A 27,483-nucleotide genomic window follows, 5' to 3' on the forward strand; every position below is an offset into this window, starting at 1 on the left:
GCAGGTGAATCAGTCTGAAATCATGAAACCAGGATTGTAGGAAAAGTCATGGTTGGGTTTATTTCAACAAACATTACATTACATTTGAAGAAACACAAAACATACATTTCACTTTTTGTTTGAATCAAAGACTTCTCTGTAACGTTAGCTTATCAGGTCTCAGCGCGAGAGGTTTGTGTTTGCTGCTCAGTCAAACTGACACAATCAGATTTTTTTAAAAAGGTCCAAAAATAATTCAGAAATCTTCGTTCCTTCTTCTTTCTTTAAGAGGACGCACACTGTTTTGGAAATGAAGTCTGTGTGTGTGTTTCTGGCTGTCAGGATGCTGATTTATACGTCTTTGTCTGATTTAAACATCGGGGATGAACGTGAAATAAACCCAGATCAGTAACAAGCAGAGAGAGGAGAGTCTGGGGGAACACGATTGAAAGAAGAGCGCGCCGACATGTCATCGAGATGAAGCGACAGCTTTCACGCTGCATCGCTGTTCAGATATAAAAGAAGCAAATCTGGATTATTTCGTTCGCTGGAGCTTCACAGCAAACAGGAGATGATCGAGGATGCAGGCTCACGAGAAAAATGAGACAGGAATATTCACAGAGTGAAGCTGCTGTTCTTCACTCTTACTTCGCTTCACCTGCAGATGGAAACGTCCGAGAACCACCGTGAGGGCGTTAATGTGATTTTGGCTTCCAAAGAAATTCAAAATAAACCCTCCAAAGGTTTAGTGATGTCACGTGTACGTAAAGTGCATCCTGACACATTTTGGTTCGAGCTCGCGGTTATTAATGAGACAGACTGAGACGCACAGCTTCTCCTACAGTCACATAAACTCACTGACAATTAAAAAAGGTACATATCATTACTATCATACACTAAATGTTAACGTGGACCTATTCTTCTTCTCTTAAGTTTCTGTCGTATGTTTCCATGTTTATATTAAAAAAATAAACCGAGACACTCAAACGTCACGTAGAAGGACCCCGATGATGCGTTCAGGTGCTTTCCCCAGACTGTTCGCTCTTTGGCTGCTTTCTCTCCTTCACTTCATTCGCGACACACACATAAACACACTCATTCAGACTGGACTTTCTCAGCTGGCATTCAGACTACAGTTAAAGTGGGTTCAGAGAAGCTGTGTGTGTGTGTGGGGTTGTGTTGACAGTCCATCTGCAGCTCTCAGACCTGAATGTGCATCAGAACTTGTTGACGATGAGCCTGGAAGTCTTCAGGCACCGTGTCTGGAATAAAGAAGGAAATGAGCAGAAAGTTCATCAGTTGTCAGAGTCAGCAGGTTGTACTTCCTGCAGATACCGACTGAAAAGTGGACACAAGTCTTTAAGCCCTGATCTTATTGGGATTTTCTTTAGTTCTGCAGACATGAGAGGTAAAATGAATATGAAGGACGATGGGTTATTAAATATTAATGCATGTGAGCTTCTAATTGTGCAACAACATAATTTTGGGCCTTTCCTCTGAGTATTTCATTTCAGGAACAAACAGCAGCTCCGCCATCTTGGACTGCAGGGGGCTCTGCAGACTCTGAGCTCAGCAGAACTGGACTGCACATGGTTCAGGTTCTGGTTAGAGCGGGTCAGCGTGGATCGCCAGTGCTGCCCCTCAGCCTGCTTGTAGATGAAACTATGGCATCAATTTGAAAATCTTAAAGACATCTTTATGGAGTTATCAGTGTGTTCACAAACTTTTCAGAAAAGTAGATGCACAGTAACAATTTGAAAATCCTACGTTGACTCGTTCTCCAGTTTTCGTATTTACCAACTAGGATGTGCACCCTTTCTGTAGATCCAAGGAGTGCTGACAGTATTCAATCAGCCTTTTACGGCTGAGGGGTAAAAATGATAGCAGGAGGATTGTTTAGATTAATAATATTTCTAAAAGTTCAAAAAAGCTTCTAAAATTCTGGTTCCTCCTCAATTATCACATTTACAAGCTTTTCAGAAAACCTGACCTCTGACCTTGAGGTCAAGGTGACTGAGATTTTCAGTAGACATCCCCGCAGGGTGACGGCCTCACTACAGATTAGCCAATCTCCCATTGAAGATCATCTTCCTTCCTCTGGGCCAGTACAGAGCTGCACTGCACTGGTGTAACTGTGATATGCGCTGGACCTGTGCGTCAAAACAGCGATCCTTGAACAAGTGTTCACTTTGTGGATGAAGTCACAACGAGCCAAATGGGACGACAGCTCCAAGTGGTGAGCAAAGACTAAGTTGGTGTAACAGCACGGAAATAACAAATGTTCACATTTCACAGATTTTCCATGAATGATCGAACTCTCGGGTCAGTCCTCTGTACTTGGGAACTGTGGACTCTCGAGCTGAAAACTGCTTGGTGGCAGCTGCAGATCCAGCTCTCATCAGCAGTGATGATCCCTGAAACAACGCTAGGATCCCTTCAGGACAGAAGCTGGCGTTTGCATGTTTGTGGTCAGAACCGAGCTTCCAGGAAGTCATCCAGCCATGCGAGAAGATGATCTTGGATCAGTATTTAAATCAGGCAAAGTTTTGGGATTTTATGGGCTTGTTTTAAGAACTTCTTGTATGTTCAGGAAAAACTGAAAAGCCTGAAGGTGAATCGGTGTCACTGGTAACACAATCGTCCACTTCAACACATTTTAGCGCCGTAAAAGGCTTATCAGTTATTCCAGGACTCCCCAGAAACAAATAAAACGACAAAATGCCAAGCAGGGTCGGCGGTCCTACCGTTGCATCTGTAGCGCAGGTTGGACCAGATGATGTTTTCCTGGGAGAAGCAGAAGACACCGAGCCGTCCTCCTCTCATGGTGGTGTCGACCACAACGCCAGAGTCTGCCACCACGCGTGTGCCTTCAAACAGCTTTACCCTAAAACCACAGGAACACGGCGATGCTCCAGGTTAGAAGCCAATCATTCCTATGGATCAATACTAGCATCAGGCTAGCAAATAAATGATTCTCGGGTAAACGATTGGTAAGGATTGTAAATCCAGAAGATAACTGCTGTGACGTTCGGAGATAAAGATAAACATGAACTCTGGAACGCTCCGAGGCAGAACCCAAACCCAACCTGTTAGAAACAAACATTCCTTGGGATAAATAATAGATCGGATTGGGAATTACGTGGATACCTAGAAGAGTATTTGAAGTAGGATGAAAACCTAATTTTCACATAATGTCTGTAATAAATAAGTAAACGTTTTTTTTCTCATGTTCTGAACGTCATCAGACGTGCTAAGTTTTAATGAAACGATGCGAACAGATTGGAGGTAAAACTTTCATTTCTGCTCTTTATTTTCCGTCACGTGTCCAAACTGCACAGAAAGTCTCAGCAGCAGCTCTAAAGTACTGAGAAATGCAAAGAAGAGCGACAGAGTGCGAACAACCTGGGACTCTCTCTCTTTAACGACTCTCTGAAGAGACTTTCTGAAAACCTCCTCCTCCTCCTGCCTCTCTGCCTTTATTTCTTTGCTTTTCTCTTTCTCCTCCTGACCGGCTGAAGAATGTGAATCCAGACCTTTTTTTTTTAATCTGCTGCCATTTCCAAAAACGTAAAAGTTTTAAGAATCATGACACTCGCTGGAAGAACCAGAATTTGATCATTTATCCTTCAGTGAGCGTTGTAACACTGTAACATTTAATATCAATCAATCTAATATATACAAAAGTATCACAGAAAGAAAACAGCGTAACTTTGAGTCGATCTGCGTCAGGCTCACTTTTCAGTAACGTGACTCGAGGTCTTATTAACGCCTGATTTAGCGCTTCGAGTGGGTACAGTAGATGTTTTACGGGATAAAGTTTTTCAGTGTGTCGCTGTCTCTCCGTATGATCTGCATATCAATGGCCTCTGAGGTGGATTCTTGCCAGGGCTTTGGTCGTCATGGAGACGAGCACAATGGAGTACCGGGGGGCCCCGAAGCCACAAAGAAGTTTCAGAGGGTGAAGAATGCAGTAAAGAGAAAAGAAAGAAAGAGACAGAAAATAGATGAGCGTGAGGGACACAGCTGCAGGCCGAGGCAGTACTACAGAGTACTGCAGTATCTGCACTTAGTATATATAATACTGCACTATTTGTGCTACAACAAATGAGTACTCACTGTTACAGACTACTGTAGTATCTGCACAAAGTACATTTTTGAAGATCTTTTAACAAAGCTGCAAGGTGTGAGTACAACAGAGTATATCTAGGCTACTGCAGTATTTGTTCTACAGGTTATTCAGGATATCTTTACTACAGCAGAAGATATACTGCAGGCTCACAGAGCGAGAGTACTACATAGTACTCAAGTTCCAGTCCTGCACTCTGCATGTGCTATGGAGTACATCCAAATAAGAGTGTAGTGCAGGCAGACGTTGTAACGCGTTACTGTAATCCGATTACTTTTTAAAAGTAACGAGTAAAGTAAGGGATTACTATTGCAAAAACGGTAATTAGATTACCGTTACTTTCCCGTAGGAACGCTGCGTTACTGCGTTACTAAAACCGTGATTTTTTGCGAGAATGTCTCATGACAGTGACGTAAGCGAGTGCGACGTTCGTGACAACAGCTGTGTGCAGATCAACAATGGATCATATATCGAGTGCAGAGAGAGTATGAGCGTGCAGCGTTTAAAGCGTGGAAGTACTGACCTTACTTTGAGTTTGATTCCATAAAAAGTGACAAAAACATTAGTGTCCGTTGTGCGTGGGAAGAAAACTTCTTTTTACAGCGAAAAACCCCTAAACTTCCAAACAAGCACCGAGTAGCTACGACGTAATGGGAAACTCACAGAGAAACTCGCGGATTCTTCCACTGACCGCTGCACACCTGCACCAGGGTAACCCTCCGCCTACCCCACTCCTGCTTTACAGGTGAAAATAGAGCAACAGGACCGCTAGTCTTTGACTTTATTTATTTTCTGCTGTGTTTTACTTGCATCTATTTGAAAGACTGAGTGTAAACACACAAAATATATTTTATGTGCAGAAAATAGGTTTAAATGTTAAACTAATTTCTTCCAGTCAGAGAATGTTGCAGATAATTAAATTTTTGTTTGATGCATAAAGTTAAAAGATTAAAACTAATAAAACAAGTTTAAAAAGAGACTTTTCCATTTGATTACATTTTGTATGATGATTATGCAGAAAAAGTAGAATTGGGCTGAAAGATCTATCACTTTATCACCTATTCAGGTTGTAAATCGTGTTTTTAAAAAGTAACTAAGTAACTAAGTAATTAATTACTTTTGAAAATAAGTAATCAGTAAAGTAACGGAATTACTTTTTGGGGGAGGTAATCAGTAATTAGTTACTGATTACTTTTTTCAACTAACTTGACCAACACTGAGTGCAGGATACTGTCACACTGCAGTATTTAAGATACTTCAGTCAGACCTCCCTGAGGGTCTGCCTCTGCTCTCACCTGATGTATCCCACCTGCGGTCGGTGGCTGAGCTGCCAGCGATAGGACGTTTTGTCCATCCAGCCGGTGTTTCGTGGGTCCTTCCAGAGCAGCTTCACCTCTCCAGTTGTATCTCCCGTGTGCCACAAGGCATTCCTCAGGAACTCACCTGGTCCGGTCCGAGACTTTACCGCCTGCAGGATGAACACAGGGAGAAATTTGGAGTTCAGGGGGTGCAACGTCCTGAATGAGACGACTAAACTCTTCAAGAATGACCAGCAGGCATTACAACCTGCCAACACATGATGCAATACTGGTTTCTGCTGATTAAATGTGCATTAAAGAACAGTAGAACAGAGTAGAGACCTTGAGCTGCAGTGCGGGCTGGGCCATGGCTCTGAAAGGTATGGATTGCCAGTAAGCCTGCTCGGTCTGTTTCCACATCACCACATAGAAGCTGGATGAATCCTGGTAGCCAAAGATGAAGCCAGCGTAGTCGTCGTCCGTAACAGTGTTGACGTGGAACGTTCCCTCGAAGTCAACGCCATTAAATGCTGTGTAGCCTGCAGACAAACGGAGGACGTGATGATCTGCTCGAGGACCAGAGGACAGCTGTGAATTCTCCACTTTGAAGTGGAACTCGTACCTACGGCTAAACCAGGATCGCTGTTCATCGTCTGGACAATCTCCATACCCTGAGGAAAGAGAGCATCGAGATCACACAGGCAGTTATTGCTTATAGCCTGAGACAAATATGGTAGTAGAGTCCAGCTGGTGCTGGAAATGAGCAAAATAGGCACCCCCCAAACGTTAGTATCAGTTACATCTTCTTGTTAATGCTTTTTAACACCAATGGACAAGCGATTATACACATTTTCTAGTAAAGAACAGGCGGAGAAACAGTTGTACTTGATAAACAGCCATATTCACATAAGACTACCAAAGTTACCTGATTCAGCACCACCCAGTTGGGGTCAATCTGTGCGTCCCCCTCCGGGTCCAGGATGACAGTCTGATAGGCTCTGAAGTCTGTCAGAGTGACCTCGGCACTCTCCGGGCACACATCGAGCAAATCCATCACAGCGTCGTTATCAAAGTCGTTCTCGCAGACGTCTCCGATACCGTTCACTGCAGACGGACACGATGGAGCGGTTTAAATCTAGACCTTCACAGGATTTCTATGAATAAAGTTACTTCTCTGTGCAGACGACACAGTTCTATTTACTGCCAGAAAAACACAATTCAAAGCTTTGCCACTGTTGACCTGTACATTCAAAATTCACTGAATACCAACATTAGAAACACTTTGATGGCAAATGCAACAAAATTACGGAGCCCCGCAGGGGACAATGGGAGAAAAAAAAAATTAAGACGGACTTTTGCGAGATCTCGCAAAACAAACTCAGGATCTCGCAAAAGGTTTTGCCGCATTCTTCAGAGGCCGCCAGCTCGAAGCCGACCGGGAGGTCGAGGCACGATGTGCCGGGAAAGCGGTGTTCCTCCCGGCTGTAGTAGGTCTCGACCTCCCGTTAGCTTCGAGCTAGTGGGTGTCAGATCTCCGAAAACGTCGAAGCACTTTTGCAAATATGTGATGTCTTGTAGACCGAGCAGGTATCTGACGTTTACACAACTACATTCACTCCTCAAAATATCTTAAAAGTGTATTTTGTGACCCAGAGAGAGGAATATTACAACTAAGTAGCTGCCGCCATAGTTGGAATTCAACTTTTGCGAGATCTCGCAAAAGTCCATCTTAATTTTTTTTTTTCTCCCATGTCCCCTGCGGGGCTCCGTACAAAATAACATGAATGTAGCTCCAACAAAAGACTTGTGATAAATGCATCAGGGAACTTGGGCCACATCTGAATGCAGACATTCCTACACCGATATGTAAACAGGATGTTAAAATCCTTGGAAACTAAAAGTATACATTTTATAATAAAGTATTTAAGAATATAAAAGTAATAATCACACAGAAAATGTAAAGTTCAAGAGGTTAATTGTGTTAACTAACCCGAGTCTAATTTTCTATCATATTTTCTGCTCTTTAAAAAAGAATAAATGGATGATACACAGCAGCAGGTTCTGGTTGTTTAGCTTTTGTGGGCTTTTATATGATTGTTACCATCTGAGTCTTTCTGATTGGGGTTAACGATCAGTCTGCAGTTGTCGTAGTCATCGAGGATGCCGTCGTTGTCATCGTCGTGGTCGCAGTCATCTCCCAGGCCGTCGTTATCGGAGTCCAGCTGGGAGCTGTTGGGGATGTCTGGACAGTTGTCTCTGCTGTCCTGGTGACCGTCGCCGTCCCTGCAGATGTTAAATAAGTGACCGTGTTTCTCCCTTTAATGAGCAGGAACTGTATGCCCACTGATGCCTGGCTATGAAAGTGAGTCAGTCTCCATAGACTTCAATATTTTCTTCTAATTAGAGGTGTGGCCAATTTTAGTGACACAGCTGGCTTGTAGCTCGAGGCTGTCATAAGACTGACATATAGTATTCCTACCCTTAAATGTATGTTAATAAAACATATTTACATTTATCAGAAACAGCCTGTTTGACAGTAATTGAAACTAATTGAAAATAAAAATGAAATCACTTCAAACAAAGACATTTTCATTTTTTTAATCTACAGTGTAATTTAGATCCAAAGTAATCCCATTTATTCCCAATTACATTTACCTTACAATATAAATCCCCCTCCCTGAGAAGATGGCCCCGCCCCTCCCTGAGCCTGGTTCTGCTGGAGGTTTCTTCCTGTTAAAAGGGAGTTTTTCCTTCCCACTGTCGCCAAAGTGCTGCTCATAGGAGGTCATATGATTGTTGGGTTTTTCTCTGTATGTCTTATTGTACGATCTACCGTACATTATAAAGCGCCTTGAGGCGACTGTTGTTGTGATTTGGTGCTGTATAAATAAAATAACATTGAATGAATCCCATGAAAACTCAACTGCAACTAGAAAACAAGTTTTACATCATTTTTTAATTTTCATTGCATTTTTAAATGTTTTATGGCATCAAAAAATAGATCTGTGTGTGTGTGTGTGTGTTCCTGTCTAGCTATCTTTGTGAGGACTGAAATCTGCATTCTACCATACTTGTGAGAACCAACAGTCACTTGTGAGGACACACAACCCGGTCCTCACAAGTTTGAAGGCTCAAAATGAGGTTTTAGTGTCAGGGTTACAATTAGGTTATGGTTAGGTTTAGAGTAAGGGTTAGGCATTCATTTTAATGGTTAGGGCTAAGGTAAGGGGCTAGGGAAACCATTATGTCAATGAAGGTCCTCACTAGGATAGCTGAACAGGGGTGTGTGTGTGTGTGTGTGTGTGTGTGTGTGTGTGTGTGTGTGTGTGTGTGTGTGTGTGTGTGTGTGTTTTCCAAACATACGTGTCCAGGTTGGTGTCGCAAACGTCTCCGACCAGGTCGTTGTCTACATCAGTCTGAAGAAGAAAGAAGACAGATTGTAACCTCTGACCTTTCTGCTATTGCTAGTTACAAACACAAAACAATTGTTGCTGAGTTATTTGTGCACACCGTGTTACACTGTCTCTGTTTACTGCTGAAACACACAGAAATGCTGTTTTTACATCGAGCAGCCGCCTCAGTTGTGAGTTGTTGGTGTGACCTTTTAATTCTTTTGACTTTCTCACAACTAAAAAAGTCACAACAACAACAAAGATGCAATACGCAAATACAAATTAACATTTAGTGTTTTTTGTTTGCTATTTTTATTAAAACAAATTTAAATCCTATGTGTGATTATTTATGTCCAATAAAACGTAGCGTGCCACAGGGCCTGAGTGTTTGTACCTGCATTGGGTTGCTGAGCTCAGGACAGCTGTCGCAGGCGTCTCCGACTCCATCTCTGTCTCTGTCTGTCTGCATCGGGTTCGGTACCTTTGGACAGTTATCCAGAACGTTGGGAATACCTGGAAACAAAGCCATTCACCAGTCTTGTTTAATGGTTATGACATTCATGCAGCACTGTGGCTTCACCAGTTTGCATGTTTTGTAAATAAACAGCCTTAAAGACAAACTTCTAGAGCTTAATTTGCTTCACAGCTCCTGTAGTTCCTGTTCTTTGTCTCTAGAGGGCAATATAGAGTCACGTGTCTCCTGTTGTTTCTAACCGTCTCCGTCGATATCCTGGTCGCAGGCATCTCCCTGTCCGTTGTTGTCTGTGTCTTTCTGGTCGCTGTTGGGGACGTTGGGACAGTTATCACAGGCATCTCCGAATGAGTCGCTGTCCGAATTCTGCTGGTCTTTGTTGGGAACCAAACGACAGTTATCCTGAAGGCCAGAGGACATGTCACATGACCACATCACAGCCACGACAGCACTGACAGACGCATTCGCGGTCTCTAACCTCCACGTTTTTGATTCCGTCCCCGTCAGCGTCCTCATCACACTGGTCTCCAATCCCGTCGTTATCGGCGTCCTCTTGGCCAGAGTTTGGTGTGAACACACAGTTGTCCTGGTGGACAAAGACAGCAGGTAACACACACACACATCACAGTCCAAATTACTTTTTAGAGTTTAGTTACTAAATTAATCAAATGACCTCTTATCAATCAACAACAGATGATCGCATGTGACACGATACAGTGATTGAGTCATATGTCTGACCTGTTTGCAGTGTTTGTCGTTGTCCATGCAGGGCAGAGAGCGGTCGGGATACCCGTCAATGTCCGTGTCCATACCGCACGTGTTCCCGTTGCCGGCCCAGCCCACATTACACTGGAAACACACGTCACAAAAAAGGATCATCCAGGTGATTCTCTGGTCTGTTTACATGAAACTAATAAAGTACGTCCACCGTACTTTATTAGCCGTTAATGGTTTGTCTGACCTTTTCCAACTTCAGATGAACCATCGCCTCATTTACTGACAATGTGTGCACCAGGAGGATGATTATATGCTCTAAATGTTGAGAACATTGTCAAAGCTCAGGACAGACTTGAGGCAATACGACCTTATCGGTGCTATCATAAAACCGAAGCTTTTCTTTCTGTTTAACGAAATCAAAAGGTTAATTAACGCTTCTGCATTTTTCATTCGTTTTTATTTTCAACCCTAATCATGAGCTGGTTTACTGTTTTTGTTTTAACTCGTTGTATCCATAATTTTGTCGTACTGGACAGAGGAATATTTAAGACGAAGCGGTATTAAAACACAGTATCAAAAAAAGAAGAAAATTTGACCAAATCAAAAACACTAAACCCAAAGAAACGTCACGTATATATTTGTTGGTTTTCATTTTTTCTGGTCACTTTTACATAAAGCACTACTCCAAAATGCCACTAGAGGGCGGTGTGGATTAGTTTACATTGAGCTGAGCTCAGTGAGCTGTGAAGCGTGATGACAGTTAGTAGTAAACAATGCAGATGTGGTCAACTGTTTGGAAGTTTTTTAGGTTTGGTGTCATTGCTTCTCTGAGGAACATCATGTTCATAAAGGTAATTTATGTAGAAACATGGATCGTTACATGACAGTAAACTCGAAACAATCAGGTCTGATGTCCTCACCCTGCAGGCAACCTCTCCGTTCCTCTCCATGGCACAGTGGGCGTTGATGTCACAGGGGTTAAAGGTCAGTGCAGCACAGGACTTCCTAGGGAAGCATCCTGATGTTTGGTTACCGAGAAAACCAGGTTTACAGCCTCCACATTTGTACGAGCCCTGAGGAGAGAGAGAAACGTAGCAGAGTTACAGCTGGATATCCACCAGAGGGCGCTGTTTCTCAGCTAAAGCCCCTTTTCCAGTAGTAGCTACTCGGATCGAGTCGCCACAGCTTGCCACTGCTCGACTCGGATCGACTGGTTTTCCATTACAATCGAGTACCACCTGATGTGTGTGGTCATCGTCATAGCAACATGGCAGAGCATCCCGTGACAAAATTAGCACGCAACATCCAGTTAACAATATACCTGCTGCTCGGTCTGCGGCTTTTCGTCAAAATCGGGAACACGGCATTGTTTCTGTAGCTGCTTCTCTCGTTGTCGGGTTTCAAAAATGGCGGTTTTGATTTTCCTGAACGAGACGCTCTCATGACTCATCGAGTGACGCCACTAAGCAGCCAATTGCACACAGTCTGATGATGTCACCTTTTAGTACCTGCTCGGATCACTTGGAACCCCGGTTGAGCAGGTACTAATTTATTACCTGGTACCAGGTACTATGACTATGGAAAACTGTGGCAAGTCCATCCGAATAGGTACTAATGGAAAAGGGGCTGAAGAGAACAACGTGCAGGTAAATTTATGTTCTCGGCAAAGACATCACAGGAATTTTTATCTGTGTGAAGAGAACAGAGATGTGAACTCACCACAGTGTTGACGCACACAGAGTTTGGCACGCAGGCGTCAGGTAGATCAACACATTCATCAATGTCCACACAGTCCTGAGGAACAGATTCAGGTTTTCAGAACACTTTTCTCTGCAGACACGTTGGCTCATCGTAGCAGGAAAAGCACAGGGCGAACTGTTTTTCCACTTATGTGAAGTACGCCCAGAGTGCTGCTCACTGTCGGGGCTCATTTACAGGGACACCTGATGTACTTGTTAAAAACAAGTTTAAAAAACTATATAAATATGTGATATATATATATATATATATATATATATATATGAGTAGCGCACACAGTAGTCATTTACAGTGAATTTTGCCATATGTACTCAAACTTTCTATTTTTTTCTATTGTTTCCGTTTATTCTTTTCTCCAAAAGTTATTTTTAATTGTTTCCAGCTGCATTTTCCTTTTATAAACACAGTTTTCCAGAATAAACACATCCAGCGCTCAGGTTGTAAAACAGTGTGAAGTCTGGATACGGCAGACATGCTGACACAAAACTGTATCCACCCATAAAGGTACAGTGAAAGAGAGAAAACAAGCACACCTTTGTGTGTGTGTGTGTGTGTGTGTGTGTGTGTGTGTGTATGTGTGTTAAACTGAGTGCCAGTGGAAAATTAAAAATAAGTGAGTCTATTGCCTGACCTGTTTGTGCGTCTTAGCGTAGTCCAGTCCAGTTCCTGACAGTGGCGCCCCCCACAGGCCTGGAGGACATGGCTGACAGCTGAACCCCCCAGCTGTGTTCACACAGGCTTGGGGAGAGAAACATGGCTGCACCTCGCACTAAGAGAGAGAAGATCTGGCTTTACAAACATATACCGTGTGTTGTTGTGCTTATTCTAAAGTGACAGCTTCTTCTTTTCCGTATCATGTGTGTACTATTCCAGTGATCAATGTTCAAATAATGAGGTCAGTTTATGCAAAAGCCAAAAGCCAAGGATTCATTTTTTCTACTCCTACATCTGTATGATGTCAGTAAGTGAGGATATCCCTAATATCGTCATCTATGGCCCGCTTCAACCACCTGCCTGCTGTTTGTGAAGGGCAGCCAATCAGAAAAGAGCTGATTCAAAGAAGGAGGAGTTAAAACAGTACGGTCTGAGAATAAAAACACAGAGCTGGAAATAGGCCGAGCACACCCCCAATGTGCAGTACTAGCATTGTTGTCTGTTGAAGTGTAGTTGTATTGTTACCTCATCAATGTCCCTGCAGTGCGTCCCATTGCCAGTGGTTCCAGGTGGACAGGGACCACAGGTGTATCCAGGGTAGTGCAGACTCTCCATGCAGGACACGCCTTTGTGACAAGGGTTAGGAAAGCAGCGGGAACGAGGCTCATGGAAACCTGTGACAGAGACGCTGAGAATCAGAGCTTCCTCGCATTTCAAACTCAAACTACGAGGAGGACAAAGAGCACCGCCAACTCACCGCAGACCTGACACTCCAGGATGGTGTTCCTGATCAGAGACATCTCCTTCACCTGCGGACCATGACAACACACCAATAAGCTTTTCAGGTTATGCCACTTCTCTCCCTTTACCTCACTGTGTTTGTGTGTATTTCAATTTATACATCTCACTCTTGGTGAACTGAGAGCTGAGCATAAAAGAAAAGTCCTCAGTTTACTGGTTGAGCTACGTCCCAACCCTCACCTGTGGTTATGAGCTCTGGGTAGTGACTGCAAACTGAGATCAGGGATATGTCACACAGTGGAAATTTGGTTGTATTGCAAGTTTTTAGTTTGTTATTTGACATTGTTTTAATCCACTCTAACTGGCTGGGCATGGGATAAATTAGTTGATCATGGATGTAAGGATGGATGGATGGACAGATGGTTGGATGGATGGACAAATAGTTGGATGGATGGACAGATGGATGGATGGATGGACAAATGTTTGGATGGATAGACAGATGGTTGGATGCATGGACAGATGGATGGATGGATGGACAGATGGTGTGATGGATTGATGGATGGATGGATGGATGGACAGATGGTTGGATGGATGGACAGATGGATGGATGATGGATGGATGGTTGGATGGATGGATGGATGGACAGATGGTTGGATGGATTGATGGATGGATGGATGGACGGATGGATGGACGGACAGATGGTTGGATGGATGGATAGACGGACAGATGGTTGGATGGATGGATGGACGGACAGATGGTTGGATGGATGGATGGACGGACAGATGGTTGGATGGATGGACGGATGGATGGACAGATGTTTGGATGGATGGATGGATGGATGTACGGACAGATGTTTGGATGTTTGGATGTTTGGATGGATGGATGTTTGGATGGATGGACAGATAGTTGGATGGATGGACAGATGGATGGATGGATGGATGGATGGATGGATGGATGGATGGACGGACAGATGGTTGGATGGATGGATGGATGGATGGATGGACAGATGTTTGGATGGATGGATGGATGGATGGATGGATGGACAGATGGACGGATGGATGGACAGATGGTTGGATGAATGGAAGGTTGGATGGATGGATGGATGGATGGATGGATGGATTGATGGATGGATGGATGGATGGATGGATGGATTGATGGATGGATGGATGGATGGATGGATGTACTCCCTGAAACATGAAAGTCTACCAACAGAAGACTTTTTCTCACCTGTCTGTCTGCCTCACCTGTTCTCTGATGTCCTGTCGCAGCTCTCCCAGGATCTGATTAAAGATAATGAGCTGGCCAATCAGAGCCTTGGTGTGGTCACCTGACAGGAGACGTATTATAGTCAGTGATCAGAAATCAGCTCAAATGTGATTATTGGTTTTGATTATTTGCATAAAAAAAGCAAATCTCACCCAGGATGGAGTTCACCTCGCCGCTCACTGGAAGAGAAAGAATTCATCGCTGTTTATTAATATCACACAGGGTATAATTGATTACAGTTAGAAAATGATCAGCTGGAGTGTAAAGCTGCAGGAGAAACCAGCTCTCTCTGAAGGTCTGAGTGCAGAGAGCCACACTGAGTGAGATCCCAGTGAGCTGACCTGAGTTATAGGATGACGAGTCTCCTTGGAACGGGCAGTCAGTCAGAGATCCAGCTTTAGCAACGCTGCCCCCTAAAGCCATCACGAGGGACACCAAAGCCCCCTGAAACAAAGAAGGAGAGAAAGTGTGGAACAGAGCAAGAACTGTGAGGGAACCGTTCCCTTCATTTATCAAAATGTGTTCCTCACTCTCACTTTGAAGCTCAGACGCAGTTAAACTGGCAGAGGGCTGTAATTAGCACGCCCTTTAATTGGGTTTTTCCTCATGTGAAGTGCAGACACTGACGAATGTTCCACTGCACATCACTGCTTTATTCACTCTCCTCTGTGCTCGTCCCCGTGCTGGCTCATGCACAAAGGCCCTTTCAGATGGGATTTATTTCTCTGAGAGAGGTGGAGTGATTTTAATATTACCTGCCCCACTTAGTGATTTTAATCCAGAGTTTATGCGACTCATTTTTCACCCCCTCTTTCACAAATAATTACTTCCTGCTTTTTCAGCAAACTGGCTGCTCGTCAGGTAATTTAAACCCTGTTCTTCTACTTCACAGTAAAAGTCTCATCTGTATTCCACAGCCTGAAGCAATGTCTTCAAAACTCCAGTTTAGTCCAACCATTTACCCCTGACACATCCTTCTATTTCAAAAACACTCGTAATATTTCCTTAATCATTGAACAGATCGTTAATTTTCTGCTGCTCCAACCTGGAGTCGGGCGTAAGTCTTCTGCCCGTGTCTGATCTCCACCATCTCCACCTCTCTGGGCAGGGGAACCAGCGGCGGCAGGCCCTGGCTGGAGTCAGCCAGTCGGCAGTCAACATACAGCTCCATGTTGATGTTGTTACGCTGCAGGCCACCGACTCTCAGGATGATGGAGTGAGTCCGTCCATCAGCCAGGTTAGCGTTCTGCATGTTCACGGTGTGGACCTTCCCGTCAGCTTTGACGTAACGAACCAGGACTGGAGAACAAGAAGAACATGGACGGTAGAACAAAAGATAGTTTGGTTTAAATGCATCATGATCACAAACACGGCACTGTTCTCACGTATTTTATAGACTTACATATAAAGCATAGCTCAGTTTTTATAGGGTTTATATTAAGATAACGCAGAGCCAGTGACCGCTGGTTAAAGAGTATAGATGACCACCTTGTAGTTTGCAGTTTGATCTAACAGTGGCAGTATTAAGTCATTGCAACAACACCTACAATTAGACACAATAATGATACAGAAGTATCATGAAGGTTTCGTGTTAAGCGCCATTTTCTGTCACATCTCAGAGAACCAAGTCGGCCAGAACTTATCTTAATATATTACCTGTCGTAGTGCCGTTTGTGGCAGCATTTTATGTTGCTATATGTCAATACAGCCGTTATATCCCAGATGTTAATAATATGTATGCATTAAGTCCATAGTAACTACATAAATTGCAAAACAAAGTGCAATAAACTAGGTTTATATTTAGTTGCATGAAATATTTTCCAAACACTGCAAATTTATTTTGAGTGTCTTTATAGTTACATTTTTGAGATGCACCAATTTTTATAAACTGCAGGAAAAATGAAAATAAATAATTTGTGAACAATTGTGAACAAAAAGCATCAAAATCAACTATTTCCAACAACAGTGCATTTTAAGTCCTGAGCCTCCCACAAAATGACACAGACAGGCAAACATGACTCTCACAAACACCAGCAAACCTTCGAAAGGCCCCGTAGGGAAAAACTATGTTTCCCGCAAAAATGACATCACTTCTGGTTTTGGCAGATAAGGGCGGACGTGCGATAGTTTGCGCTGATGTTTATTCCAACGTAGGAAGTGCTGTGAACGGTTGAAGAGTTAATGTTTTTGTTGTTTCCAGCGCTTTTTACGCGATTTTGATTGATTGATTGATTGATTGGTAATTTATTTCAACATGTGAACAATATACAAGTACATTTAGAAAAGAAAATAAGAAAGAAAAAAAATACTGTACAAATTACATACAAAAAAAATTATTAATTTACATGTTGAAAGGGAAGAAGTAAACACTTATTTAATCCCACCCCTTTGCCATAAATTATCAGTTAATATTTAGTCAGCTTCCTTACTGATATAATTTGTAATAAAAACAGTGAACAAATTTCTGATATACTATAATATCACATCACGAGTTATTTTGTTTTTTTTTTGTTTTTTTTTAAATAGAGACATTCACTTAATTTCAATATTTTCCTTTTCTTTATAGTTCGAGAAGATCATATTTTTATAACTCTTTTTGAACAGTTTTATGTTTGGATTTTTGAAAAAAGACATTTCTGGAAGGAAACTGCGACCTGAGACAAGCTGAATGCGTGGTGCTTACGTACACTCCTCCGGTTTCATATGCAAAAAAAAATTAAATGAATTATTGCGCTAGCTTATGTGGCTGCAATTCCAACGGGATTTAGAAATAGTTACACAAATAAGCTTTAACCTCCTGCCGTCCACATATGTTGACGTCACATTTTGGGTTATTTAGACCAAAATACTCAATTTTGCTCTACAAGGGCCTGATATCCACTTACGAGAAATTAAAAATGCTGCCGTGGGAGAGTTCAGGTCTTAGGAGGTTAAAGAGGACAGCTCTGCAGATGACAACAAACCTGAGAGATGTTGATCAAAGAAACATAGAGCTCATCAATATTAGACTGCAGTACTGAACAAATATTAATCCAGTTTTTAACTCCTATCTGTCTTCTTCTAAGTGTTACTAAGATACAAATAAGAAAGTTATTTATGGGGGTCAGCAGGAGGAAATCATCCACAGCTCACTCATAAAGACAGGAACTGCCCATGCTCTAATTTCTAAATGCTTTTGTTTGAACGTGTTTTGTAGGCGATCAGGGCAACGGTTTCGTGGCCTCTGTGGATGAGAAAATGGAAGAAGCGTAACGGAAAAATTAAAAAGAATAAACAGTCTGAAGGAGCGGACGGCTGGCAGCTCGCAGCAGCAGGAAGAAGGAGCTCTGCTGACCAATGAAAACACGAGAAGCACCAAGAAAATAAAACTACCAGGATAAAATAACTGTGGTGGTGTAAAGATCAAAGTTATAGTTGCATCTTATTCCTCTGTCCCACAGAGCTGCGCTCAGTTCAGCATAAATTACCGTCACCAGAGAACCCTGTGCAGATTCATCCGCTGCTGGAAATAGTCCCATTATTGGCCTAATTTCAAGGCGAGAAGGCTCTCTGCAAAATTTGTGTGGATCATATTCAGACTAAAGCATTTTGAGACAGCTAAATCACGAGGTCAAAGGTCGGCCTAAGCCAAAACACAAACACAGAGTAGTTTATGAAACGTGGAGTCTGATTACAGCAATCATGTAGTTAGAGCAGCTGCAGGCTGAACTCGCAGTCTGTCATTATCAGGATGAAGAAGATTATAAAACGACAACACAACCGGATTCCTGCGCCGGCCCGGCGGAGACCAGCTTATCAGAGCAGACTGCGCCGGCCACCACAGAGCCACGTCATTCAAAGCTGAACCATCAGAGCGCAGTGTTCAGTTTCAGCTTCATTAAACATCACTGAGCTCTGCGTGATTACCGGCTCTGTAATCAGCCTCCGTCTCAGCTCTGCAGGACTCAGAGTTTCCACAGATCTTCAGCTGTGTGTTTGACGTGCGTGGAGTCTGCAGGTTCAATGTGTCACTCAGTGGAAACGTCACATCTTAGTGTCTGCATCTTTACAGCCCATGTGCTCCTGGACCAGTTGATATATTTTATTTGCCACTTGTGGGAAAACTACATCAGAATGTATCAATAGGTTCATATTTGATTTTAACTGTCAGTGGACAATCTGTGAGAAATCTCTGCTGTTCAACCTTTATGACAGGTAAGAAGGAGACACCTCGAGTGGACGTAGATGGTGACGTAGTCATGAAGTTATATATATTTTCATCTATAGCAAAGACAAGAGGGCGTGTAAGAGGCTGATGTCACAAACTGAAACCTGAGAGAGCGGCCTGTGCAGAACCAGAAATCACAAAACATTCAATTCAATTTTATTTACACAGCGCCAGATCACAACAGTCGCCTCAAGGTGCTTTATATTGTCAGGTCGACCCTACAATGATACATACAGAGAAAAACCCAACAATCATATGACCCCCTATGAGCACTTTGGCGACAGTGGGAAGGAAAAACTCCCTTTTAACAGGAAGAAACCTCCGGCAGAACCAGGCTCAGGGAGGGGCGGGGCCATCTGCTGTGATTGGTTGGTGTGAGAGAAGGAAGACAGGATAAAGACATGCTGTGGAAGAAACAGATGAACAAACAAGTGTGATGGAAAACTGTCTAAGAGCTCCAACTGATGAGCTGTTTAGGTCAGAGAGTCTGACTCTGGGGAACTCCAGGCCTCGAGAGCCGGTGTCCTGCAGCTGCCAACACACCTGAATTACATGATTAGTTCACTACCAGGCCTCCGGAGGACTTCAAGACATGCTGAGGAGGTCATTTAGCCATTTAAATCAGCTGTGTTGGATCAAGGGCACATCTAAAACCTGCAGGACACCGGCCCTCGTGGCCTGGAGTCCCCCACCCCTGAAGTAGAGGAAATAAAAGTGTGGGATATTAAAGACTGCTTTTGTCCCCAGATTGTTCAGCGTCTCTCTGGTGAGTGGGGTGTGCAGGATGATTGGTGGAAACGGTGTGAATAACTCTAACAAGCCTGTCATAATGGTTTCTACTTCATCATCATCGGCTGAATGATTTTAATGAAACATCTTCAACAACAACTAAAACCTTTGCAGTGACCATCACACCTCCTGAAGAACCCCACAGAGTCTCCTCAGTGATCTGTGGAACCTCCTTACTGCTCCACAGTATGCTGTGTTACTCTCCAGGGTTTCGTGGGTTCAAAGGTAAAATAAAATGCCAGATGTCACAGAAACACTGTGGACCAGCTGCTAAACTAAAGATGCCACATTTCCTTCCTTTCTTTCCTTGTCCTGAACCTGCTACGTCGACCCTCTTGGTGTTTCCTGTCCACACAGTTCTACCTCTCCCTAAAACCAGGCGCTGATACGCTGCAGAAAGTCTCAGAGTGTCTTAACGACATACATTGCTGGATGTCTCTGAACCTTCTCAAACTAAATCATGACAAAACCGACATTATAATCTTCGGTAAGCAGGACTCTGTTAGTCTCATAAGAAACAATCTGGGCCCATTATCAGCTCGTGTACTTCCCCATGTAAAAAATCTTGGTTTCATTTTTGATTCCACTCTCAAGCTGGACAAGCAAATAAATTCAGTTGTTCGTGGCAGTTTTTCCCAACTCAGGACTGTTTCTAAACTCAAAAATATCCTGTCATCTAAAGACCTGGAAACTGTTATCCATGCTTTCATATCGTCACGTCTTGACTATTGTAACTCTCTCTATTTAGGCATTTGTCACTCAAGCCTGTCACGCCTGCAACATGTTCAAAATGCAGCTGCAAGGCTCCTGACGGGGACCAGAAAGAGAGAATATTACCCCGGTACTCGCATCTCTACATTGGCTACCAGTTAAATATAGAATTGATTTTAAGGTTTCATTATTTGTTTTTAAAGCCCTCCATGGTTTGGCTCCAGGTTACATTTCAGATCTTCTTAGCCTGCACTTACCCACTCAATTCAATTCAATTCAATTCAATTCAATTCAATTCAATTCAATTCAATTCAATTTTATTTATATAGCGCCAAATCACAACAAAAGTCGCCTCAAGGCGCTTCATAGATACAGAGAAAAATCCAACAATCATATGACCCCCTATGAGCAGCACTTTGGCGACAGTGGGAAGGAAAAACTCCCTTTTAACAGGAAGAAACCTCCAGCAGAACCAGGCTCAGGGAGGGGCGGGGCCATCTGCTGTGATTGGTTGGGGTGAGAGAAGGAAGACAGGATAAAGACATGCTGTGGAAGAGAGACAGAGGTTAATAACAGATATGATTCAATGCAGAGAGGTCTGTTAACACATAGTGAGTGAGAAAGGTGACTGGAAAGGAAAAACTCAATGCATCATGGGAATCCCCCGGCAGCCTACATCTATTGCAGCATAACTAAGGGAGGATTCAGGGTCACCTGGTCCAGCCCTAACTATATGCTTTAGCAAAAAGGAAAGTTTGAAGCCTAATCTTGAAAGTAGAGATCGATCTCTGCGCTCCTCCAGTCAGATGGTTTTATCAGCTCCCAGCTCAAATCTAGAGGGGACAGGGCTTTCTCCATTGCCGCCCCGAGACTCTGGAATAGTCTTCCCCCCTTCATAAAATCCTCTTCATCCTTGGAAGTCTTTAAATCGAATCTCAAGACCTACTTATTTTCCAAGGCTTTCAGATCTCTTTGATATTACATGTCTTACAATTCTTTTTTTTTTTTAATGTTTTGTTTCTATTTTAATTCTTTTATTATATTATCCCTCTGTTCAGCTCTTTGGCCGACACTTGATGTCTTTTAAATGTGTTATATAAATAAAGATGACTTGACTTGACTCTCAGTGAAGTATTCGAACCGCAGCTTCAGGCTTTCATGGAAAGCTTTTACAGCTCTGCTGTTTCATTTCAACAAAATCCATCCTGACACTTTTGGGATCTGTGGAAAGTTTAAGACTTCCAGCAGAGTTTAAAATAAAGAGGATTTGGATGTTTGGATCAGAGCTGGAGTCAGATGAGGGTGAGCTGCTACACGTCCACCAACCTTTGTTGATCTTCCCCATGATGGCGACCTCCAGGTACTTCCTGTTGTCCTGCTTGCTGTAGATGCCCAGCAGAACTCCTCCGAGCTTTGCTGGCAGCCTGAACGTGGACACCACATAGATGTCACTGAGCGCGCTCAGACCACCAGACAGCTTCTCCACCGCTGCGACGCTCTGCTTCGAGTCCTGCAGACCCAACACGTCGATCACTGAGGAGCAGGAAAGAGAGTCAGTTAGCTCAGAAACCTCAAAGAGAAAAACGCTGAACTGGAGACACTGTGAGACACATCTGACACACAAGGACTCACACAGGAATCGAACCCCTGCCCCAAACAGCCAATCAACGACCAAACTGGAAATTAGAAATCATGTTGTAGTGACAGCTGTGGACAAAGAGCCACCGTGTGATCGCAGAGATATCTCTGCACTGATTATCTTAGCAAAGATGTTTTATGTTCTCGTCACTACTAATTAATGTCACAGAGATGTAACTTGTATAAAAAGATAAACAACAACCACCATAAGTAAAGAATGAGACAATAAAAACATCTGGTTATAACAGGCATCAAAACTAAGAAATAAAGCGATGAGGGAATTCGCTCATTTCCAGATGTTTTCAATTTGTTGAGAAAGTCGTCAAATAGAACTTTTATCTTTTTATTACGTTCAACACCCTTGCCAGATGTTTGGCAAGTCTCTTTTGTTTTGACCATCGACAACATGAAACTCGTTTGGTTTGGTCTCAGTTTCAGAACCGGTACATACAATCTGCCGGGCGGCGTCAGGTCGATGCCAAAGGCTGGCAGCATATTTTAAGACTTTCTGTCGTGACGTAGAAACAGATACGGCCTCGAAACGATTGATGCTGAGGCTGAAAGTTCAACACTAAAAATCATCAACTCTGTGATCGCCTGCTGAGCTGTCCAAGGTACACGCCGCCTCTCTCTCCAGCCAGCTGGGATCAGCTCCTGCCCTCAGGACGCTCTTCAGAATAAAGCAGATGTAACTGATGGATAAATGGAAATCATTTAGAAAGATGTAGGAGACCCACCGTCACCCCCATTTTCCTTAAAGACCATCTTTACTGGTTTCTTCTTCATTTTTTTATTAGAATCATACGAGGATCTGAGCATCTAACAGCTAATATCTGACTTTCTTGTGACCTTTGCACGTTTAAATTAGACTCCGAGTCACAACAATACTGAGGTCGAGAGTTAAAGCTTCCTTTTTAACATCTGAAGCTTCCTGCAATCACTCAACTGCTCCGACTGCACCTCAGCTGTTTGTACAGATGCATGAAGGTGGTTTACATCTCCCCTCCTGTTCTCACTGCGTGTCTCTAATTGTTGCTCCTCCCACTGTGGATTTAACAGCGATGATTTCAAACACACCAGAAAATTCTGGGCGAGGATCACATGAGTCAGAGCGGCTGCTGCGGTTTAATGTCACCGAGACAAATAGATGAGATTCCTCTGGGAGTCTGAACATCGCAAAGGATGCAAGAATATTCGTTAATACTTGACTCAAAGAAAAAACCCTCGCCTGATCTAAGATAAATGGAACCTGCGCTCCATGAATGCTCTTTCAAGACAAATAAAAATACAAAAGTTAAGTTAACCCGTATCCTTACACAGACTAGGCGTGGTTCAGGAGTACCTGTGTGGTTCAGGCGTACCTGTGTGGTTCAGGAGTACCTGTGTGGTTCAGGAGTACCTGTGTGGTTCAGGAGTACCTGGCCCAGCCTCCAGGCTTGGCTGATTACCCTAAACTATGACAACCAAAGAAAAATAAGAAACCTCTACCCTGAGTGAGCTGCACACAAAACCACCAATGCAGGAACACAGAAGCGAAGCTGCTCAGCAGAACGGCTCTTTTCAAGCAGCTACGGTCTGATGACAGAAGGCGAGATAGAGATCAATCAGGGCGAGGGCCGGCTTGCCTTGATTGACACTAATCAGCGCACAGAGCAGAGCAGTGTGCGAGGTGCTGTCGGCTATGCTGAAAGCAGTGACTCACTTTACCTGCTGATACATGAACCGACGCAGCGAGCTTCAATGTGCAGCTTCCAGGTTTTTATTGTGAAACTAAGCTACGCTGGTGAGCTCGACTCAGGAAGCTTCTGATCAGTCCCTCTGCCGAATGCAAACACCACCGAGGAAGAACAACACAGCTGATCATCCTGCTGCTCCATCCTGCTGCCCCTCCACCCTCACACCAGCCAGTCTTAGTCCAATAACAACAGATGAGTCCTGATGTTTTAAAACAAACCCCAACAATCTTCAAACTGGAGACGAGTGTAGCACCTGAGCCACCGCAGAAAGGAGTCGGCTCCATGCAGCCTGCAGGACGGCGTTCAGACCATAAACATCTGGCTGGAACCAGTTTAAGCTCAATTTACTGGTTTCACAAAGGTGGCTCAGTGTTAGACGCAGTAACAGGTCAGAGCATCACGCAGACACAGCTGACGCTAAAACTGATCCCAGTGCAGAGGCTTTAAAACGCAGAAGAGTCGTGAAACCAGCAGGCGACCCCACAGTGGCCACGCCCACCTCTCAGTCTGCACACTTGGTCCTAAATAAAGTCACTGCTGCAAACTTTAAACACCTTTTCTCAGACTTGACTGAGTACAGTTTCTTTTTGATAGTTTGTTGGTCGTTTCTGCCCCGTTTTCCACGTTTTCATGGTAATAAAGTATTTGTTAATAAAATGAAAGATTTAAAGATGAAAATGATCTCTGTCTGCACTCGGCTTACGTCACAGAAAATGAATCCTTAGCAGGGAACCCCTTTCAAGTCCTCGCTTTTGGTCCAAATCTCTTGCAGCTGTTTTCCAGAAGATAAAATTGAAAAGATAAAAAAAATGTTGTTGGAAACCCAGAAAGTTACTATAAACAATCCCAAAGTGGAAGAAAGCGCTGACACACTGAGGAAGCTTTCTTCTCATCAGATTGTTTTAAACACTTGAAAATATGAGCAGTGATCCTGCTGATCTATAACATCTGTTCCTCTTTATTGTGAAGATGGTCTCAGCCCAGAGTCAGCAGAGGTCTGCGCCTCAGTCCTGAACTCTCTGCTCGGTTTTGATTTGGTGTCTGTGTTTGTGTTTCTCTTTAGTCTGAGTGAATTTGTCCTCACAAAAACATAAAATCATTAAAATTCACCCCAATATGCAGCTGCTGTATTTTATGTAACATTCACCGGTGAGCAGCTGCTGCCACTGTGGATTACACAGCACGTGCAACATGGACACCTTTTGTGTTTTTTAATGTTTTCAGTATTATTCCAAAAAGGACTTTGGAAAGTTCGGTAGGATTAAAAATCTGGATCTCTAAGTCCACAGACTGTATGTAGAAGATGGACATAGCTGCCATGACATCATCCACTGGTTTTGGACTCCACATTTTAAAGGTTCAGTGTTAGTGACTTAGAAATGACCACGTTCAGTTATCAGCTAGTGCTAGCTAGCTCCCTTTGCCAGCTGGCTGCATCACTGTTTATTACTATAACGGACTAATAACGCACTCAGCAGAACTGGAGTCTTTAGCAGGCACTGATGTTATTATCAGATAACTTTAAACGCTCCATCATGGCCCGAGGTGACCCTTCGTCAGCTTCCACCTGCTGTTCAAACTTCCTCAGCAGCACACTTTGTTTCACAGAAACAGCATCCTGAGCCAAACGCGTCCTCGGGATGTTTTAGACCATCTCACTCTGTCTCCGGGACTGGAAATCCAAACTAAAATATCCATAATCACCTTTTATCACTGCCTTACTAAAATGTCTGACTTCAGGTGATCGACTGATATCTGATACAGTCTCAAGAACTTTTATTAAAGAAATAAAACATTTTAATTTGAGTAATTCATGAGTATAGATTCGTTTTTAATAGGTTTAAGAACAGAAAGGGAGATTTTACACCATCTGGTTAGAAGGTGTAATAATGAAAAGCTTATTAATACATTAATATAAAAGTAGAACACATTTACCTTTTTCCCATAAAATCTTAAGACAAACACTGAAACAGTATCAGTAATGATTTATTTGCTATGAACTCATAACCTGAAAGCTGGTCGTGCAATATTAGTAACACAAACCCGGCATTAACATTAATAAACACCAGTTATTAAACAGCAGTTTTTAAATATTTGCTAAGTTTGCTAAAACTGTAATATGAAAACTGGTGACGTGTAGCGTTGAAACAATATTAGCAACGAGCTTGGAGTTAATAAAATCAGCAGCTATAGTTAATGTGTCACTATGAAGTGTAGTAAAGTACTTCAGTGCAGTACTCGAGGATTAAAACTACTTCCATCCCGTTTTACTCGGTTTCAGTTACAGCATCAGCTGCAGGTTGGTTCGGTTCTCTGACCTTGGACGTCCGGTCCGTCCGGGACTCCCGCGGCGAGCTGAGCGCCGATGAGTGACAGCAGAACCGGGACACACCAACCCATGCTGGACCTCAGAGAACCGGCTCTGGAAACTTTAAACCGGAGATCCGGGAGGTACAGAAACCCGTGCAGGTCCAACGCGATGCTGGACTTGGGGGAGCTGTCAGCCGGGAACCGAAGGAGAACCCGAGGAGCTCTCCAAAGAAGGTCGGAGAAGCTGGAGGACGGAGAGGGGAGCAGGGGCGGTTTCAGCCAGGAGGAAGGAGCAAGAGGACCGAGAGAGCAGGCGGTGTCCACACCGACGAACAGCAGCGGTGAGCGGCGAGGAGCAGAGAGAAGAGCCGAAGCACCGCAGGACAAACCGAGCAACTGACGGGCGGGTTCACGAGCACAGCTGGAAACTGCTGCTGGCGCGCGCTCAAGTCGTGCGCGCGACCCGAGAGCAGCAACAATAAAAGAAAATCAAATTAATTCAACTTTAAAAACAACAACAAAGTAAAAACAGAGAAAGAAAGTTTTTTCATAGGTTAAAGTTTTCTTTTCTTGAAGTGAAACATCTGCGCTTCACTTTTTTGGTTAACAAACAGAGAAGCGGCTCGGATCAGATTACATAACAGCCAATAAGGGGTCGAGACTCAGTTTAGTGCCTGATGGCTGCAGCTGTGACGGCAGTAAACAGATCACTCCTCCATCCATCACAGCAGGTCAGAGGTCAGGTGTCAGAGGTCAGGAGCTGCCTCCCAGGAGCTCTGATGTCCGTACCGCCTTTGTGTTCTGGGACCCTCATTCAGTCCTGCAGGGGGCCAGCTGAGGGTCCAGGGCCAGACTGTGACACCCCCGCGTGTGAGTTCAGAAAATAATTTACAAGAAGAATTAGAAGAAAAACGTCCGGAAGTTCAGGAAGTGGACCTCTGTTGAATCCTTTTGGATGGCTAATGGAATTAGCTGAAAAAACACACACGGCATGCTGTGCGATACGTCCCACGTGTTTGTACTTCAGCGTCCAAACGGGATTTTATTAGCCTGATACTGCAGTGATTTGCAATTTAATTCAATTTTATTTATACAGCGCCAAATCACAAGTCAACTTAAGGTTCTTTATATTGTAACGTAAAGACCCTACAATAGTACACACAGAGAAAAACCCAACAATCATATGACCCACTGTGAACAAGCACTTTGGCGACAGTGGGAAGGAAAAACTCCCTTTTAACAGGAAGAAACCTCCGGCAGAACCAGGCTCAGGGAGGGGCGGTTGGGGATCGTGTTTACAGGCTGAGACCTCAGTCTAAAGTCTGTGTGTGATCTCCAGCGATGGGCAGTAATGCGTTACTGTAATCCGATTACTTTTTTCAAGTAACAAGTAATGTAAGGGATTACTATTGCAAAAAAAGTAATTGGATTACTGTTACTTTCCCGTAAGCACGCTGCGTTATGATTTTGTTTGTGAGAGTGTCTCATGACATTATTTTATTTTATATGCAGGATATATTTTATATGCTTTATTCAGGTTGTGTATCATGTTTTTAAAAAGTAACTAAGTAACTAATTACTTTTGATCAGCAAAAAAATGTAAGTAATCAGTAAAGCAACTGGATTACTTTTTTGAAAAAGTAATCAGTAATTAGTTACTAATTACTTTTTTCAAGTAACTCGACCAAC

The 27,483-nt window shown here is 43.3% G+C and overlaps 1 protein-coding gene across 1 annotated transcript; it reads right to left on the reverse strand.

Moving 5' to 3' along the window:
• Positions 1-34: 34 nt before the first annotated feature.
• Positions 35-27,265, reverse strand: thbs3a (thrombospondin 3a). The gene is made up of 23 exons (XM_085176361.1): positions 25,803-27,265; positions 21,437-21,643; positions 15,449-15,702; positions 14,745-14,847; positions 14,556-14,582; positions 14,382-14,464; positions 13,154-13,205; positions 12,922-13,070; positions 12,374-12,511; positions 11,704-11,778; positions 10,905-11,057; positions 10,006-10,116; positions 9,746-9,853; positions 9,510-9,669; positions 9,190-9,308; positions 8,767-8,819; positions 7,505-7,686; positions 6,329-6,507; positions 6,026-6,074; positions 5,746-5,942; positions 5,401-5,573; positions 2,724-2,863; positions 35-1,241 (listed from the first exon to the last, which is right to left on the reverse strand). The coding sequence occupies exons 1-23, from the start codon at positions 25,882-25,884 to the stop codon at positions 1,180-1,182; spliced, it is 2,856 nt and encodes a 951-aa protein (XP_085032487.1). The 5' UTR covers positions 25,885-27,265; the 3' UTR covers positions 35-1,179.
• Between the last annotated feature and the right edge of the window lie 218 nt (positions 27,266-27,483).

Source organism: Neolamprologus multifasciatus, chromosome 11, assembly GCF_963576455.1.
Source record: "Neolamprologus multifasciatus chromosome 11, fNeoMul1.2, whole genome shotgun sequence".
NCBI lineage: Eukaryota > Metazoa > Chordata > Actinopteri > Cichliformes > Cichlidae > Neolamprologus > Neolamprologus multifasciatus.

Excerpts from the sequence above, each read along its gene's own strand:
- thbs3a (XM_085176361.1), bottom strand. The coding sequence starts at position 25,884 with ATGGGTTGGTGTGTCCCGGTTCTGCTGTCACTCATCGGCGCTCAGCTC. Across the intron at positions 21,644-25,802 it reads GGACGGACCGGACGTCCAAG|TGATCGACGTGTTGGGTCTG; the intron begins GTCAGAGAACCG and ends CCTGCTCCTCAG. Across the intron at positions 6,075-6,328 it reads ACTGGGTGGTGCTGAATCAG|GGTATGGAGATTGTCCAGAC; the intron begins GTAACTTTGGTA and ends CTCTTTCCTCAG.